General features: G+C 38.9%; 1 protein-coding gene across 1 annotated transcript in view; it reads left to right on the forward strand.

Annotated features, from left to right (window-relative positions):
- The window catches only part of LOC145994040 (protein takeout-like), a 76,482-nt gene that overhangs the window by 31,518 nt on the left and 27,533 nt on the right, over window positions 1–17,431 (forward strand). The window contains exons 5-6 of the mRNA XM_083130123.1: window positions 7,457–7,604; window positions 14,400–14,533. Coding sequence (XP_082986249.1) covers window positions 7,457–7,604; window positions 14,400–14,533 — 282 coding nt within the window. The remainder of the gene's footprint in view (window positions 1–7,456; window positions 7,605–14,399; window positions 14,534–17,431) is intronic.

Raw genomic sequence — 17,431 nt, forward strand, 5'->3', positions numbered from 1 at the left:
TTGTATTTTTTTATTTCCCTTCCTCTATTTCTCTCTCTCTCTCTCTCTCTACCTCAACCCTAGTTCCACTTATTTTCTCTTCCTTTCTCTATCATGAGTTCCCTTTTAACTATCTTTCTCCCTTCCTCTCTCTCACCCCCCTCAGTTTTTATTTACCTCTCTTTCTCTATCACGAGTTTGAATATTTATCATTCTTCGTTTTCATTTCGATTCCTTCCTCTCTGTTACGAGCTTCTCTCTCTCTCTGACTCTTATGTCTGTGGCCAAAAATTTCACTGAATACTTGATTGATTGATTTGCTTTATTTTACTTCGCTTTTTGCGCCACTTTTGGCTAATTTGCGAAGATGGGGATGAGTGTTGAAGTTGATGAATGGACAATCCATGCTTAGGCTGGGATTCGAACCCGGGACCGCTGGTGTCGTAGTTCACTGAATGCTTAGTATGTCATGTCGGCATATGCCTCTGTGAAGCTCAGTGTGGAGTGTTACACCAAAGGTAGCTCAGAAGTACAGGTCTACCAATGAACTAATTCGTCTGAGCATGGAAATAATCCACATCAAAAAGTATCAAGTGAGCCAGTTCATGTGCACCCGTTTTCAAAAAGTTTAGATTTGCTCGTTTCAGGGGGGGGGGAACAGATATGGACCTACATGAAATTTTTGAAAATACCAATAAAGTATCGATATAAACTTGTCGATAGCAATAAACTATATTCTACCGATTCGAAATAAAATGCCAAATGCTCTGTAATGAACGTGAATGAAGAAACATGTTATTAATATATGCAATCAGGAGACTGTACTGTGTTTTGGCTTAGAAAAATGCGTATTTAGATATTTATGTTACAAAACCACATTGTATTAACTATATGTTTACAGTATATGCATAAAAGTAATAACAACATAACGGAATTTTGCACTACATTACAGGCAATTATAGAAATATCGGATGGATAAATTTATTGGTCATTTTAACGATTAGCCGATATTCGATATTCAACCGATATCGAAGAACAAATCTTGCTCACTCCGAACAAAATATTAAAATAGGAAATGTAAATTACTTTTGAGACAGCCTGTACTTTGTAAATTATAATACGCCAATGCCCCTAAGGGCTGCCTTTGTGAGTAAATCTAATGGAATCAAATCAAGACTGGAGAAGTGTATAGGCTGTCCAACCTTTGGGGGTTGAACCCGAACGAACTCGTTTCACTTGTGCACTGACTGAATGTAACACGTCATTTAAAGCTGGTAATGCCCGTAATAACACCACGCTGCGCGAAATTGAGATAAAAGAGAAAAACATATTCCTAGAATCGCAACGACCCACTGACCACGTTTTATATTTCTTTTCCTTCCTATCAAGAGAGAGAGCGAACTGTGCTTCGGGACAAATTATCCCACCCTAAAGGCTTTTCGAAAGAAAGTTAGCTTCGCTAACCGTCGAAAGGTGGAGTAATCATAGACTCTCTTCGAAGCTCTGGACGAAGGCAACATTCACCTTTTGAGAAACTGGTTCTTGACCTTGTCTAAACAAAACTTGACCCGACCTTCACTTAATTCCCTCCTTTCGAAGGTGGGGGAAAAGGAGGGGGACTGTTTATGTCACAGATGGTACAAAAAGTCCCGCTGAAGAGCCCGAGGCAAAATCAACAGGAAAATTGAAGCTCTGACTAGCAGGACTGTCCTTGACTGGATTGTCGTAATACTGGTAGTTCCAGTAGAATATGTGCATGGTGCATTACTGGTTGCTGACAAGGCTGCGTCACGCTAGAAAATGTACGTAATTTGCTGTTTCAAATAGGTAGGATATCTGCGTGCAACGCAGGCAGTGATTTATCCAGATAGCACAAACAGCTCCATAACACGACCCCTAAATTTCCTCAACACTCCCTAAAAATGTTCACAAAGACCTAAATTTTGATCACTTCGGCTCTAAATTTAACTTTACACCCCCTAAATACGTACTTACAACCCCCAGATGGAAAATTTTGGATAAACACCTGATCTAGGGGGTGTCAATTTGGTGCACGTGTCACTTGGAAGCGAACCGTCAGGAATAAATGCAATCTTCCGAACCGAAGCGAAACGACAAGCTACACGTGTCGCTTGTCGCTTGTGTGTCGCTCGGACTGGGCCTCTTTCTCAAGACTGTATCATGTCGCTCCGGTCTGTTCTTCGCGCACGCGCTATGAATGTCTCGCTATAGACTGAAGGGACTATGTCGCTTGTCGCTTTGGTCTGAAAGCTCCCTTCGGTCGCTTGGGAACGGGTCAATCAAGAGTAACGTTTGATACCGTAGCAGCTTGACATGCCACACAAGTTTGGGTTCGATTGGTGAAATCTTCAATCGACACGTGTTGCGTGTCGCTTCTGTGTGAAATTTCCCTTAGGAGAAAACTTTGCTCTAAAACTGTAGACTTTGAAGGTTGTTTTTGTCCCCCTGTCACGTGGCTACAGTTCTGGGTTTGAGGCCGTGTCCGAAAGGCACCATACTTCAAGCGTGCATCCTCGGCAAGGAATATAGAAGTATTTTAGGAAGAGCATTCCGAGGCACGGAGCTCTCCCATTGGCCAGAAGCCGCAACGAGCTCTGACGTGACCAAGGGGATCTGTCAAGGGGCGTAGCTCGCTTAGCAATGGAAGCTTACGGGAAATATTTTCATTTTTAATTGTCCATATCTTGGTTCTATTAACCATTTGCAGCAGAATAATAAGCAAAACGCAAGGAATAAGACCTAGGCAATAATATGAAGAAGTTTACAGCACGCAATTACAATAAATGGCGTTATACAAATCAAACAAAAAGTAATCACGACTATCCTCTTATATCGCCCCTACATTAAAATCTGAAGTTGCGTATGGGTAAATAAATACAATTTTACGTATTAAATATTTTGCTACCACACCAATACTTATTATCCTTCATACCTTCAAATTTTCACAGATGTTTGTTATTAATAATTTGTTCATTATAATTTATATATCTAGTATACATAGGATGTCGCTGTTGTTATATGACGTCGCTTTTCTACGTATTTAGGGTAACCGCAACAATAAAAATGAATGATGAAATGATAAATTTGATGGGCTAGATGAGTGTGGCAAGCACTGGTGTACGCAGGGGGGGCTTAAGGGGCTGCAGCCCGCCGAAATTCTTAGAAAATAAAAAAAAATCAAATGAAGACAGTAATGAAGTAAAAAAAAAACAACTTTAAAATGACCCCCAATAATTATTTTTGTGTTTGAATAACTTTTAAAACGAAGGATTAAAATGGTAATTGGAGCTCGTATCTAATGAAAATAGAACAGCGACAACGGGATATCAGCGAAATTGATTTTCGGCGATACATTCTATGAAGCAATCTCATTCTGATCAGTAAAGGTTAGATTCATGGCACTGAACCCGCGTATAATTTGAATTCAATTAACATAATCCTTGAGTGAGGTGGAAATGGGTTTTGGATATTTTTTTTTTTGTAGATGTTAAAATCTTTAACTAGTGATGCAAACATGCTTTCGCTTACATTAAAGTTTACACTATGGTAAAATTGCAGAAATATTCTACCTAAACTGATTTGTGTTTAAAAAACCGTAACGTCAAAATATGATTTTTAGAAATTAATAAATAAATAATAAATGGATAAAATGCAATGTCGTGGGAAAGCGTAATCCCTTAATAAATTCAAGGAAACTCGTGCCAGATCGATGGCGAATCTGGTCAACCGCGTGTTCGACTTTGAATCCCGTCACTGAAGTTCCCGACTTCGAGTCACGTCGTGGGCATTGATGTTCTTTGTGCCTGCCCTTTCATCAGTTTCATGTGATCATCACTCATCGCCGCGATTAACCAAAAATGGTAAAAAAAGCGACGCCAAATAACAAATACATGAACAATAGGCCTGGCCTCTGTCTTGGTTTAGCAATGTGATTTGTTAATCACTATACGGTGGAGGCCGAGGCGGAAATAAATATCAGTAAGAATAAAAATTCATTACAACTTACCCTTCCTGGAGACGAAGTGGAGACAGTGCTACCCACTGTCGTCTTTTTCTCGCTGCACTTGCTTCCATGGACTTGAGTTTCATTAGTTTATTCAAATGTCGAATTCTAATAAAAGTTCTTGTTCTGACATACAGGGAAGTAATCTTTTCGTTAACTTCAGGAAATTTTGACTGAAGTACTGTCTTTAGAGTGTCCATAACTTTATGTTGCTTGGAAACAATTGACCCATGGAAGGATGCAAACACAATCTCAAATTGAATAACTTTTTCCATATCCGAACCACTACGTGCCTCCACCGGGTACAGAACTGGAATCCCTCGATTATAAGGCGATGACGCCACCACTACGCCATCGGGGAGGCCCTCAAAATAGAAATAGATGTGGTGCCAGATTCCTTAAAGCCCCAATTGGTACACTCTGCAACAGCACAAGAATGTTTACCTTTGGCACGCTTATTCATGGTACAGACACCGAATACACGCAATACGACCTAAAATTACTCGCTTTAATATTCAAGACAAACAGCACAAGCACTTCTGTAAACGAATACCTGATCGCTACTACTGGACCTGCAGATTTTTTTGACATCTGGGAGAAATCTGTGCCTCGAAGTTGGCTTATACCGAACAATGAAAAAGCCATGTCGCTTTCGGAAACTGGAAGCAATTACTTTCCATTTGAATGTTCCCAACTGCAGGTATGAACCCCCTCGGTGTACATCAAATCGTCTATCGAATATCCTTTACCTGGAGGAATCGCTAGCGTAACGCTCTATGAACTCAGAAGCGAACCTTGGTTGAGGCATGGGTGTGTATCATTGTGTGTCTTATCTATTTCATCTTTCATTTTCATTTCATTGCCCTAGTTTGCTCTATATGTCAAAAAGCGACGTGAAATAATAAAACAGATTGATTGAATTGGCGTTTTAAGTCCAGTTTATGTACATTGAGGCTAATTGTACCTACAGTTTAAAGTGGGATCCGAACCACTACGTGCCTCCACCGGGTACCGAACCCGGGATCCCTCGATTATAAGGCGATGACGCCACCACTACGCCATCGGGAGGCCCTCAAAATAGAAATAGATGAGAACGTTAATTGGTTCAGTAACGATCTCGCTACCCAGCGAAGGTTTAAGGCTCGAGTCCCGCCTGGACATTGTGTCCCTTTGCGGGTGTCCATCAATTTCATCAATTCGTTACTCATCCTCGCCTTCCAATTAGGTAAAAGTTACAGGAAAGCAACCCAAAAATAAGAAAAAAAAATATTTGCCTCGTAATGACGCAATTTGACAAGGACGAACGCAAGATTTTTTCACAGGAGAGGCAGCAGTGCTCAAAGAGGGAAAGGTTTTGGAATGCTATCTCTCTAGTTAAGAAAATCCTCTTAAAGAAAATTCCCCCACTAGGATATATTGCATAGACATCCTCCACCCACTGCATTTTGTCTATGATTTTGCAATATACTCGTACTTATTATGTTATGCAGCAGTAACTTCAATTAATTCTTGTCAACAATAAGTCGCCCCTGCAAAGAAGTTGCTGAGATTCTACTGCTGGAAATTTTTACAATACAACACTACCTGAATATATGTACAATATATTGACATAATTTGATGCATGTTTCTTCCGTATCAAAAAAAAAACACTACGTGTTAAATAAAAATTAAATAAGAAGGATACTGTTATAGACATTCGTATTATTGAAACTGATGGCAATATTTGCATTCCTACGGCTTAGACGTTTATTATTGCGTAACTGTAACTTCATAATAATAATAGTTTTATTCACACGCACACAACACCGAAATTTTGGAGCAACTCGACAGAACTCATACCACTGCATTTTACATACTAGTGACTAGCGAGGCTCTGGCGTCTGAACTCGTGGCCATTATAATCCTTGGTGGGGCTCGTATTGTGTTGTCTTTACATGTTTATGATTGTCCCTTCATCCGCCTCATCTTATCACGATTCATCCTCATCTTCGCGATTAGCCAGAAGTAGCAGAAAAACGAAATAATAATAAATCAATACGTATGTATGTGTCGTTCATTTAAAGACGAATTTCTACTGGGTTGATCGCTACTATGAGGATGAATGATGAACTAATGAGTGGAGAATGAGACAAACATTGCTATATGCCTTACTATGGTTCAAACTGGGGCCTCTGGCTTCCTAAAGCGTTATGCTGTCATGGAGACCCGTTATATACATGTAGAGGGACTTACTTAAGCCTTTCCGTTCAATCTTACTCTCTCGATCCTGTTGCAGTTATGTCCATGGTATAATTAATTAAATTAGTAAACTATTTGCATGAAAATATGCGCACGAGACTCTACTCCCACCCCTCTCCAGCACACACAGGCATTTAAAATTGTTTCACTTTACGATTTTTCGTGTGTTCTCTATTGTGCTCGTCTCAAGATGAGACTCTCATCTAATAATCATTTAACTTCATTGCTGTGTCTCGTAATCAAGGGGTCCCGGGGTCGATACCCGGTGAAGGCACATGGTGGTTCGGATTCCACTTTAACCTGTAGGTCCAGTCCCGATTAGCCTTACTGTGCATAAAGTGGACTTAAAACACCAAATCAACCAATCAACCAACCAACCAACTTTATTGCTGCGTGTAGAAGTGTAGACAAATAGTGTTAAAGAACCAAAGACATTGATTCCCTTTTTGCTGAATTCAGCATGAATTTGTTCGTTTGCCATCCTCAGTTAACTTGAGAAGGTACGGGAAAGCAGTGAAGAAGAGCTACATGTTATAAACATTGCTTCCCAAGAGTTATAATCGCCTCTATGAGGCGATAAACTTGTATGATTTTACATGTTATTAAGCGGCCCGCAGCTGAGGGATCCCCTTTTTGACGTCACTCTAGCAGAAGACCTTCACGTGCCGCCGTAGCGCGGGAAGCCGGAATAGCACCCCCTCATCCTCGGAGTGTGCTCTTGCAGTGCGGTCTTGAAGTCGTAGACTGGAAGTGAAAGTCTTTCGAATTGCACTTCGACTGCAGCGCCAAATACGATCAGTAGATGAAACTGAGGACACGTTGTTTTCCTCGCGTTTTAAACACTTGCTTTGTCATCATAGATATCACATAGCACTTTCAAATGTTCTTACACATACATATCCACACATTAGAAGCACTTTAACCAGCAACTTGCTGACCCGTAACTTATATTTAACCCGTGATGCTGGCTTTCTATCTCCGCGATTTCAAACAAATGAACAACGGGTGTGGATATCACGTGACCGAGTCAGCAACCATCTGTGCTGCGAGCTGCTTACTTGCGTGCTTCTGTTCTTGGCGCTTTCGAACTGTACTAGATGACGTCACTTCCGTCAAGACCATACTTCAAGCATAGAACTATTCAAGAACTTTAAATATCTACTTTGTACCTTTCGGACAGAGCCTGAGTAATGTGTGTCTGAATTCTTGTTCCAGGACTGAAGGAATTTGGAATCCCACCGACCGTTCCTCTGGAAGTTCCTCGTCTAGTCATGGACCAAGGAAACGGACCAGTGGGCCTCACACTCACACTCACCGACTCCAAACATTATGGATACGAGAACGCTAGATTGAAAAGAGTGAAGTAAGTAAAATGTCTGATTGATTTATCGACTGAATTGATATACCGGGTGTACAAAAAGAATGTTCTAGTTTTGAACCTCTATTATTTCATACATATTTGGCGTACAACAATGATATATATATTAAACGAAAGAGTAACACTCACAGTTTTTCTGGTTCACAAATGTTCAATGTGTAACCCTTTTGTGACCCGGCACACATCCAAACGATAAGACAGCTCTTCCCACACTCTAACAAGCATGTCTGTAGTGATTGAGGTTACAACTGTTCGTATTCGGCGTCGCCATTCTGGTAGATCATTTGGAAGGGGAGGTACGTATACAGCATCTTTAATAAAACCCCACAAAAAAGATCACAAAGGGTCAGATCAGGTGACCTGGGGGGCCATTACAAGCAAGCCCAGTCATTTTTTCCAGTACGGCCAATCCAGCGGTCGGGGACCACACCATTTAACCATTCCCGCAGACAAGTGTGCCAGTGAGGGGAAGCACCATCTTGTTGCCAGATAAAGTTCTCTGGATCAGCTGCTAGAACTTGTGGGAACAACAACTCTTGAAACATATCCAGGTAGGTTACCCCTGTCACAGTTTCTTCCGCGAAGAAGAACGGCCCATACACTTGACTTCGAGACACTGCACAGAACACATTGAGTTTAGGTGACTCTCGTTGACATTGCACGAACTCTTGAGGATTTTCGGTCCCCCAAATACGAACATTGTGTGTGTTAACATGTCCCGAAACATGAAATGTACTCGCCATCTCACCTATTCTATTCCTTTGCTACACCAGCGCCGCCAACCTGGAAAACGGAGAACTAATGAACAACAACAAAATTTCAAACATTCAAGTCATGAATGATCACTGAATGAACACTGTTCACGTATTCTACAAGAAGTTATAACAATTTAAAACTAGGATATTCTTTTTTGTACACACTGTATTTTATATCGCTTTTGTGCCACTTTTAGCTGACCGTGAAGATGAAGATGAATGGTGAAAAGGTGAAATGGATGAACACAAGCCCTATCGAGGATTATACTGACTGTGCGTCCAGATGCCATACCCTCGTTAGTCTGCAAAATGTAATCTAGTTGTACAACCTGGAAGTGAGATTGACAGTTGGGTGTTTATCCATTAGCGAAAATCGTGAGGCTGTGCGGCGTGGTTACATACTTGTATATTTAGGATAAAAAATTCCCTTTTCCGAGGGTTCGAAAACGTCGCCATGAGGCGTTAGTTTGCCCCCCCCCCCCCCAGCCCCCTTCCACGCCTTCCTGCGCCGTCTGGTTGTAAACCTTCGAACAAAATTCAGCTGCCAGCAATGATGTGGCAAAACCACAAAACTGTAATCGACTACTAGAGATATTGATCGAGAAATCACAGTTCTTGCCTTCGCCAATACTCGTGTCATATTTGTATTACGATTACAAAGATCAAATGAGAAACGAGAATATACACCAACGAACAAATCCTCTTCAGTGCGTTGCGGCAACAATGCAACTGTTTCCAAACGCCTAATTTTGTAACCCTGGGTTACTGCGCTGTGACTAAAACCAGCGTGTAACTATAATTTTTCGCAAGTGGGAAGATGTGGCAACAAAGCATAAGGACTGTAACTGCATCCAACCGCCTCATTTTGTGTCTCCGAGTATAGCAATGCTGAGCTACGACTAAAATCAGCTTGTAACTGATTTTTGGCAAGTAGGAAATGTGGCAACAACGCAACTACTTCCAACCGCCTCATTTTGTGTCTTCGAGTATAGCAAGGCTGAGCTACGGCTAATATAAAATCAACATGTAACTGTAATTTTTGGCAAGTGGGAAATGTGGCAACAACGCAACTGCTTCCAACAGCCTCATTTTGTAACCCCGAGTATGACAATGCTGAAGGACGGCAAAAATCATCATTTAAAGTCGAATTAATTTCGAAACTCCTCCAGCTGACTGCGTGAGCCTAGCATCAGTGTCGAGTGTGAGCAAGAAGGTTGACGATTGATGCGGGGTTAAGATGACGTCATCGGCTCACTTCTTGATTGGAGCCTTCGGGGTTATGACTCGCTCTCAAGTTGCAAATACAAAATAGCCAGAGATGTTACGAAAGTAATCTCACTCTAACTGTAATTTTTCCCAAGTACGCCTAACGGCAAGAGAAATAGTAGGTGAATTGTCCATCCCAATTTTCACTCAGCACAACGTGATAATCATGAATTGAAATAAAAACGTCATAAACTAACTAACTCTCTAGCCTTCTTAAACCCAAAAGTTCATGGCTGCAGCAACACAGGCCTTCCATCTGTCCCTATCTTGAGCAAGATGTATATACTCTTCTCCAACCCTACCGACTTCCTTTAGGTCCATCTCAACGTTGTCCCTCCATCTTCGTCTTGGCCTTCCTACAGGTCTCTTGCCATCAGGTTTCCCAACAAGAATCCTGTAAACTCCTCTTTCCTCTCCACTTCGTGTCACATGGCCTGCCCACCTAAGTCTTCTTGATTTAATTATTCTAATAATATCTGGACATGAATACAAATTATGTAGTTCTAAATTATGTAACCTTCTCCACTCACCTGTCGCCTCATCCCTTTTAGGTCCAAAGATTTTCCTAAGGATCTTAGTTTCAAATACTCTCAATTTATGTTCCTCTTTCAATGTAAAGGACCAAGTTTCACATCCATATAATACTACAGGCAAAATTACGGTTTTGTATATTTTAACTTTTAGTTTCTTAGATATTAAACGAGAAGACAAAAGTTTATGAAGAGAGAAGTAACATGCATTTCCTGAATTAAGCCTGCTTTATATATCCTCTTTAATATAAATTTAATTTGTTTATATTAGTCCTAAGTATTTGAATTTGGAAACTGGTTCAAATGAGTTGTTATCAGTAATTAGATTTTGATTATTATCTAACACTTGGTTTCGGCCTGTAAGCATATATTTAGTTTTCTCTTTGTTAACTTCCAAACCTATCTCTTTAGCAGTTTTGAAAAATATTTTAGCATTATTCTTAATTGTATTTATATCATCCCATAATAAGTCTACATCATTTGCATATGCTAACAACTGAGTCACACCATTTAATTTTAGTCCTTCGTTAGTTTCTTTTACCTTCCTAACAGCATATTCTAAGGCAAAATTAAAGAGCAATGGAGATGATGCATCTCCTTGTTTTAACCCATCATGTATTGAAAATTTGTCAGACACATTAATACCCACACGAATTTTACTTTCTAATTCACTGGTGCATACTTTTATCATATTAATAAGCTTCTTAGGTTTTCCAAACTCGACTAATATTTATATAATTTATCTCTTTTAACCGAATCATATGTTTTTTTTTTAAATCAATGAATAGCTGATGGAAATTTTGATTATATTCCCACTTCTTTTCAAGTGTCTGTGTCTCATGTGAAAAATTTGATCTGTAGTTGATCTGTTACGTTTAAATCCACATTGATAATCACCTATAATTTCATAAGCATATGGGGTTAGTCTTGTTAAAAGAATGTTAGATAATATTTTATATGTGGTTGAGAGTAGAGAAATTCCACGGTAATTATTATAGTTCATTTTATCACCTTTTTTAAACACAGGAACAATTATGGATTCTTTCCACTGTTGAGGGATTTCTTCTTTATTCCATATCAAACAAATTAATTTACGAATTTGACATATTAACAAATTTCCACCATATTTAATTAACACAGCTGGTATTAAATCAATAGCAGGTGCTTTGTTATTCTTTAGCCTTTTAATAGCATCTTTAACTTCAGTCAAGTTAGGTTCTGGAACTAAGGGTTCTCTTGTGTACTTCATTTTCACCTGATTTATCTCCTACATGAACATTTAAAAGGCCATTAAAGTAGTTCTTCCATCTATTTAGAATATCGCTTGGGTCAGCCACAAAATCACCGTCTTTATCTTTTATCAAGTTTACTTTAGGTTGCCACCTCTTTTTAAATTCATTTACACCTTTATATAAATCTCTGATATTTTTGTTTTTGCTGTTTGTTTCAATTTCGTTAATTTTGCTTTTCAAGTAATCTATTTTTTACTTCTAAACATGCGGTTAACTTCTCGCTTTATTCTATTATAATTGCTTAGATTTGTATCATCAGTGTTATTTAACCACCTAAGTCTAGCCTGATTTCTTATTTCTATTAGATTATGACATTCATTATCAAACCATGGCTTTCTTTTTCTCGGTTTATGGTATCCTATACTTTCTTTAGCTGCTGATTCTATTGCATTAAGTATGTGCTCCCAATTCTTATTTACGTCTGTTTCATTTATATTTTCATCATCATTTAAATCTTGCAAAACATCAAATCTATTTAACAGTTTAATTTGGTAATCTTTCTTAATTCTTTCATCAGCAAATTTTCCTGTACTAAATTTTATAACTTTTAGATTTGCTTATGATTTGTCACTGCGAGTCGTTCTCTTAATTTAGCAATTACTAAATAATGGTCACTGGCACAGTCAGCACCTCTATGTGTACGAACGTCAATTATACTAGTATGCCTTCTCTTATCAATGAGAATATGATCTATCTGATTATGAGTTTTACCATCTGGAGAAGACCAGGTATATTTATGGATATCTTTATGTATAAAAGTGGTGTTTTCACAATTAAATTCTTTGAGGTTGCAAAAGTAATCAATCTTTTACCATTATCATTATTTAATTCATGAAGACTTTCTTTACCAATCGTGGGTTTAAATGTCTCTTCTTTGCCAATCTGTGCATTACAGTCACCTAACAGAATTTTCATATCATACTGAGAAAATTTATCAACGACCTGATTTAACTCTGCATAAAAAATCATCTTTATCTTCCGTTGATACATGTATGTTTATTAAAATAATTTTACGCCACCTACCCTGTAAAACTGCATATGATATACGGTTTTAAGAGCCGAGATAATTCTATTATTTATGAAAAAGCCTGTTCCAAAATTATAATTTTCAGTACCACCATAGGAAAAAGTATAATTTTTAGTTTTACAATTCCCTTCTCCTGGCCACCTAACTTCCTGGACAGCTACTGCATCTGATTTATACTTAATTATCTCATTAACTGTGCACTGAAATGCCCCAGGCCGGTAAAGGCTCAGAACATTCCAGGAGCCTAATTCAATATCCTTATTTCTAATGTAGATCTTATCCTTAGTCCAGGGATCTCCCAAAGTAGTCCCCGCCCGGATATCCGAATGGGAGACTATTTTACCTCCGGAATATTTTACCTTGGGAACATCCATGGCCTCATATTGCTGATCCTTGACATGTCTTTTTTACAGTGCAGAGTTCTCAGCTCTACGCCTAACCCCCAATATGAATGGAGGACCGCACCTGTCGTTGGTCAGCGGATCCCTCGGATCTATCTGGGAGGATCACATTGTAGTCCACCAACCATACCCCCAGAGGCGAGGCGTCCGGTCATCGAGAGATGCGGCGATGACAAAGAAAAATAATAAATCAGAATATTCGCATATTGGAGCGAAATTAGTCAAGTAACACCATTAAGCAGCTACAAATACGCAAGAGATTCACTAAGTTTAACGCATTGAAAGGAGAACCCAGTTCTACACTCCCCTCCCCCGTGCCCAACCGTCTCGCTGCGTTTCCGTTGAGTGCAATGGTGTCAGGCAGGCCAGCTCATCGCAGCAGGTCTGCGAATCCAAGGTCCTTCGACTGCTTTTCCCTCGCTTTTGAAGGTCTGGTCATGAGAGACCTTTTTTTTCAGCGTCCTTGCTTACAAACACGGCAGGGTTTCTGTGACATCAAGATGAAACTTCTCAGAATGTCCAGCACTGTTAAGTATGCAACGCTCTTGTGTTTTAAGAGAAAAAAAAACACATTGAAGAGCATCGCAACGCAACCTACACAGAATACACGATGAAAGTAATGGTGCATAGAAAAAAATATAAGTAAGCAAAAGCATAAATTTCCCCACGGTTAGTGCTAGAAAGAACTGAAAAAAAAGCAGTTCTGGATCCATTCTATTTTCTTCATAGTATTTCTTCTTTTAATTTTTTGGATCCTGCGGTTCAAATATCGATTTTTTGGGGAAAAAATGTTCTTGGTTTACAAAACACGAAGTACTTCCTGCTGTTTTGTGTTTACTATGCTTACAAATAACAAGATTGATCAAGATTTTTGTTCTCGAGGTAATATACATACTTATTCAAAAATTCTACTACCCGGATTTCGGAAGCAATCCGAATTTCGGAGAGAGAAGTTTAACAGTTCCTCCATTTAAAAAAAAAGAAAAAAAGAATATATTTAGCAATCTCTACTTCACACGTCATGTACGAACACTGTTATCATCATTATCAATGTAGGAATGCCCCTCCCCCTTGCCCTTGAAAGATTGACCCTGATGTTTGGCAAGTCTTGTGATGACTACGTAAATATGTCACGCTTCTCCACTGCATACCCCACTTAAGTCGATTGTGGGACGCTCATAGAGCCATGACAGGACAGCAATGTAAATCCCAACAGATCTAAATGTTGACCATTTCACTCTGTCGGTTGACCAACTGCAGTGAACAAGTCACTGGACGATGAGGTCGTCATATCGCTACGCCTATCTATGAATAATTTTCATTTCTAACGTTTTCATTACCAAAACATACTGAAAATTTTGCATCTTATGCGGATTATAGTGTTCAATAGAAGTAGAATAAAATATAATTAAAATAGTAATGGACAATTTTCTACTATTATCTTTGCCCTTGGCTATATAATGTGTACTTTTTACATGTTTTCTTAAAAATGTATAACTAATATTGCAGAATTGATCCTGAAAAGTACCACATGGAATTTGACCTCTTCTTCCCTTACTACAGTATCGTCGGAAAGTATGAAGGAAAAGGAAGGATTCTTCTTTTGCCGATCTATGGAAATGGAAACAGCAACCTCACTTTGAGTAAGTTTTAGTCGTTTTTGGAGGACTTTTAGTTTCCTTTTAGGCTTGTTAAACCTCCCATTCACCGATTTCTCGGCTTAAGAAAAGTACATTTCAGGAACACTTATTTCAGTTCATTTTAAAACTTCTGTAGTCCATTTATGTGTTGTAACACTATGGGGGCAACTAGCTCTACTTTGAGTTACATAGTGGTGGAGGCTTGCCGGTCTCAAGTCACATATTGACATATTACCTAAGGTTTTAACTCAAGCTGCCCCCATAGCGTTACACAATTTTAAATTGAAATAAGTAAATACCATGTATTGATTGTTACCAGTGGCGTAGCTGCCGCCCCCGCAATGCGGTGGGGCCCCGAGATGCCCCGCAATGTGCTCCTGAAATTTTAAATAATAGCAGAAATTTCAAAAAACTAAAAATGCTGACCAAGGCAGTAATTTATTTTATTAAAAACATAAACTAAACGTAACGTTTCAACCTTCTAGAAAGGTCTTCTTCAGACTCTGTATCAAGTACAAAAGTAACAAGATACAAAAACAGGGCATTATATATACACAAACATTACTCCCTCCAGACTATTTAGAAAGTTGTTTGGAACTTTCTAGCAGGTGACTTTCACTTGCCAACTTTACTTTCACCTAAAAGGCTAAACACAATTACTTCCATATAGAATGTGGTTGGACTTTTAATCTCACGCTCTTTTCCCTTCATTTTTCTTCCTTCTCCTCTCCTCTTTCTCTCTTGTCCTTTCCACTCTTTCTAACATCTTCTTCCATTCTTTGTTTAACTTCAGTCCCCCATTCCAGTTCATTGTGTCTTCTTCACCTTTCTTCTCTTTCCTTGGCTTCCTTTCATTTTCTCACTAGCATTCTCTTCTCCCTTCCTATCTGCTTAGCCTCATCCCACTCTACGTCATGTCCTGTTTCTCTCGTGTGTTTAAATATTGCATTTCTCTCTCTCTTAAGTCGTACATCATCCCTATGTTGTTTCAACCTGTCTTTCAGCCTTTTTTTTTCCTTTCTCCTATGTACACACTCTGACATTATTTACATTTTACTTCGTAGATAATCCCTTCCTCTTCCTCTTCTCTGTTTTCCTCTTTCTTGTTTGCATTCCTCGCTATTCCTAAGATGCTTCTCCCTCCCTTCCTGTAAGTTTTAATTCCCGCTTTCTTAAGCACTTTGCATATCTTTTCTGTGGTCTTCCCCATACTCCTTATTCCAAACCTTCTCTCTTTTTCTTTCTTCCTCTTTTTCTTTCTCTTCCAATTCTTCCCTGCCCGTTTTCTTCCTTCTTCTGTTTATGTCCAGTCTATCCTGCTTCTCATAGCCATTCTTTTCCAGCTGTTTCCATAGGCTATTTATTTTGCCTTCTTTGGAATAACGGTTACAGTATAATGGGAGATAAAATAATGTTAATGAGTGAAGGACTAAATATAGGTTCCAGTCTAAGCCCAGCATTGGCTGAATTGGTTATGAATGAATGGGAAAAGAAAGTGATAGAAAAAGGAGGTGACAAAATAATTCTGTTTTGCAGATATGTGGACGATTGTTTTGGCATATGGAAGGGAACGAAGAGGCAGCTTGATATTTTTGCCAAAGAAATACAAGATGAAGAAAGAGGGATATTATTGGAACTTGAAATAGAAGAAGAAGGCAAGTTAAGCTACCTTGATATATTGATGAAAAGGAAGAGAGGAGAAGAAATTGAAACCGCTTGGCATCAGAAGAAGTGTGCAGCAGGGGTATTCTGCCACAAAAGAAGTGATGTAATTGAGGTGACAAAAAGAAATTTTATAAAGAATATGGAGGACAGAATCAAGAAAATATGCATGCAAGAATGTGAAAAAGAAGGCAAAATAAATAGCCTATGGAAACAGCTGGAAAAGAATGGCTATGAGAAGCAGGATAGACTGGACATAAACAGAAGAAGGAAGAAAACGGGCAGGGAAGAATTGGAAGAGAAAGAAAAAGAGGAAGAAAGAAAAAGAGAGAAGGTTGGGAATAAGGAGTATGGGGAAGACCACAGAAAAGATATGCAAAGTGCTTAAGAAAGCGGGAATTAAAACTTACAGGAAGGGAGGGAGAAGCATCTTAGGAATAGCGAGGAATGCAAACAAGAAAGAGGAAAACAGAGAAGAGGAAGAGGAAGGGATTATCTACGAAGTAAAATGTAAATAATGTCAGAGTGTGTACATAGGAGAAAGGAAAAAAAAGGCTGAAAGACAGGTTGAAACAACATAGGGATGATGTACGACTTAAGAGAGAGAGAAATGCAATATTTAAACACACGAGAGAAACAGGACATGACGTAGAGTGGGATGAGGCTAAGCAGATAGGAAGGGAGAAGAGAATGCTAGTGAGAAAATGAAAGGAAGCCAAGGAAAGAGAAGAAAGGTGAAGAAGACACAATGAACTGGAATGGGGGACTGAAGTTAAACAAAGAATGGAAGAAGATGTTAGAAAGAGTGGAAAGGACAAGAGAGAAAGAGGAGAGGAGAAGGAAGAAAAATGAAGGGAAAAGAGCGTGAGATTAAAAGTCCAACCACATTCTATATGGAAGTAATTGTGTTTAGCCTTTTAGGTGAAAGTAAAGTTGGCAAGTGAAAGTCACCTGCTAGAAAGTTCCAAACAACTTTCTAAATAGTCTGGAGGGAGTAATGTTTGTGTATATATATAATGCCCTGTTTTTGTATCTTGTTACTTTTGTACTTGATACAGAGTCTGAAGAAGACCTTGCTAGAAGGTTGAAACGTTACGTTTAGTTTATGTTTTTAATAAAATAAATTACTGCCTTGGTCAGCATTTTTAGTTTTTCATAATCATGGAAACAAGGCTTAATGATGTTATAACAGAAATTTCAGTTAGTGTCCCAAATAAAAAAAAATAAAAAAATTGCGAA

The sequence above is a fragment of the Lepisma saccharinum genome, chromosome 10 (assembly GCF_977018435.1).
Source record: "Lepisma saccharinum chromosome 10, izLepSacc3.1, whole genome shotgun sequence".
Taxonomy (NCBI): domain Eukaryota; kingdom Metazoa; phylum Arthropoda; class Insecta; order Zygentoma; family Lepismatidae; genus Lepisma; species Lepisma saccharinum.